The following is a 2,234-nucleotide window of genomic DNA, read 5'->3' as shown; positions in this document are numbered from 1 at the left end:
AAGGACAAAATTTATAACTCACCAAGTATGATGCAGATTCCCAAGACAATACGAAGAGACATCTTACCGATACATCAGCTTGTCATAGACTGCCCTCACTATCTCTAACCTGTGAAAGAGTCATAAGGTCTCTCCAACCAATTAGATTACTCTTATTACGTAGTTTGGTAAACTATTAGTCATACTTAAGATCATTAAGTACTCTGCGTTTACTTTATAATAATCAACTTCTCCATAACTCGAGATGTAAATGTTCTTTCTAGGAAAACGCTCTAAACTTCCCATTTACGAAATAAATATAACTCCTTTCATTCCAAAATCCTCATTCATCCATAACCTATAATCCTCAACAATTTCAGATAATCGTCCAGGACGTCCGAAAAGAAGATGGCCACGGGATCTTCTAATTTAAAGCAATGATTGAAGTGGTTGGTTACCTTCCCAAGGTTATCATGTCTTCTGAAGCATTTCTCACATTTACTTATTGTATTTTTTTTCTTTTATTTATACAATTGTAGATTTCAATTAATCAATTTAAAAAAAAACGTTATGTACATTCATATTTTGTATTTTTATTTATTTATTTTTCTCCTTGTTTATAGTCGAGAATTATTTTTTATTTAGTAAAAATAGTTATTTTATAATGGTATTGTTATAAGAGCTTTTTTTTATGTTTTTAAATTATTTTTTTGTCCTTTTTTATATAGCAATTACATGTTTCATTGTTAACTCCACTTTGGATACATACAGCGAAGGATAGCATGGAGTATGTACAATTTTTATATAAACTCCTCGTTCATAGAACTATTATGGATGAAAAAAAAGTATGTGTTTATTTCTTCTTTAAAAAGACAAAACGTATAACTCACCATGTATGATGTAGATTCCCAAGACAATACGAAGAGACATCTTGCCGATACTTCAGCTTGTCATAGAATGCCCACACTATCTAACTCACTAAGTCAATTCTCTCCGAACAATTCAATTACTCTTATTAAGTAGTTTAAGTAAACTGTTTAGTCATACTTAAGATCATTAAGCATTTATTTATAATAAATATCTCTAAACAACTTCTCCATAACTCAAAATAATGTAATTAAATAATTTTTTAGACGAATAATATTTTTTTAAATAACGTTATTGAAATTAAATATAAAAATAACAACTGTATATAACATAATAAATTTAGTTAAAATGGATTGTTACATGCGTGTAGAGCAACAACCCATTGGTAGCACTCTAATGTCATTTTACATTAGCTGGTCTCGTGGCCATCTTCTTTTCAGGCGCCTTGGAGGATTGTCAGGAATGGAAGAAGAAACAATATTAAGATTTGGATAGTTAGGGAGTTTATAGTGGAGTGATTGATATATGGATCCGGTTACATATGGATTACATTAAGGTCTTTATGGATGGTTTTTTTGTGACAAAGTAAGGAGTCATATTCATAAGTAATCAGCATCAACACAGCCAGATACATAATCTATTTTTCTGATACATAGTCGTCGGTCTGGTCTCGTGGCCATCTTCGTTTCAGGCGCCTTGGAGGATTGTCAGGAATGGACGAGGATGCAACATTAGAAACTAGAGGGTTTGAGTGGTTAGGGAGTCGAATACTATTAAAACAAGAATATCGGTGTTGAAAGAGAAATCCCATTGAATGTCTAATGAAAGTCATTATTATCATAGAATACTGATTTTGTTTTTTTATTTTCCTTTAAAATGTGTAATTTCTAATCCGGATTAAGGTGTCTCTACTTGTTTGCTTAACAATGGCAAAAGTGGCAAAAAAAAAAACGCATGTGCTCAAAAGTGTGGATGGGTTATTTGAATTTACTGGTACGAATTGGCCTGAATTGGGGCCAAACCTACAAAAATTATTTTGCAAAACATAGTTGACTAGCAGTTCACCAATTAGAACTTTCACAATTCACAACAAAACACAAAATTACAGAAAACAGAAAATTACCTTCTCTGTGCTTTATCGTTTATCGTTTAATCGCTTTAACAAAATACTGAACTTGATGACAATAGTGGAAAACTGAGGAGCGAACTAAAAATCACAGTTATTATTCATTTCGAACAACAATTCATTTGTTTTAAAAGAATAAATGTTGTTATCTAAAGTTTATCCTTCTTACTCCACCCCCGCTGTTTACTGTTGACAAAATAGAGTAACAAAAGTAGAGAGCCATATTTTATCCTCATTTTAAAATGGAAAACAAACATAATGT

At 31.3% G+C, this 2,234-nt stretch overlaps 1 protein-coding gene across 1 annotated transcript in view; it reads right to left on the bottom strand.

The window, feature by feature from the left end:
* LOC106680681 (mucin-2) overlaps positions 1-62 on the bottom strand; it is an 18,148-nt gene extending 18,086 nt beyond the window's left edge. The window contains exon 1 of the mRNA XM_067047403.1: positions 23-62. Within this exon, the coding sequence (XP_066903504.1) occupies positions 23-62 (40 nt within the window). The remainder of the gene's footprint in view (positions 1-22) is intronic.
* Positions 63-2,234: the final 2,172 nt, after the last annotated feature.

Source organism: Halyomorpha halys, unplaced genomic scaffold (assembly GCF_000696795.3).
Source record: "Halyomorpha halys isolate HHAL.00 unplaced genomic scaffold, Hhal_1.1 Scaffold278.1, whole genome shotgun sequence".
Classification (NCBI taxonomy): Eukaryota; Metazoa; Arthropoda; class Insecta; order Hemiptera; family Pentatomidae; genus Halyomorpha; species Halyomorpha halys.
Note: the sequence above shows the minus strand (reverse complement) of the source record. Positions and strands in the feature narration are given on the sequence as shown.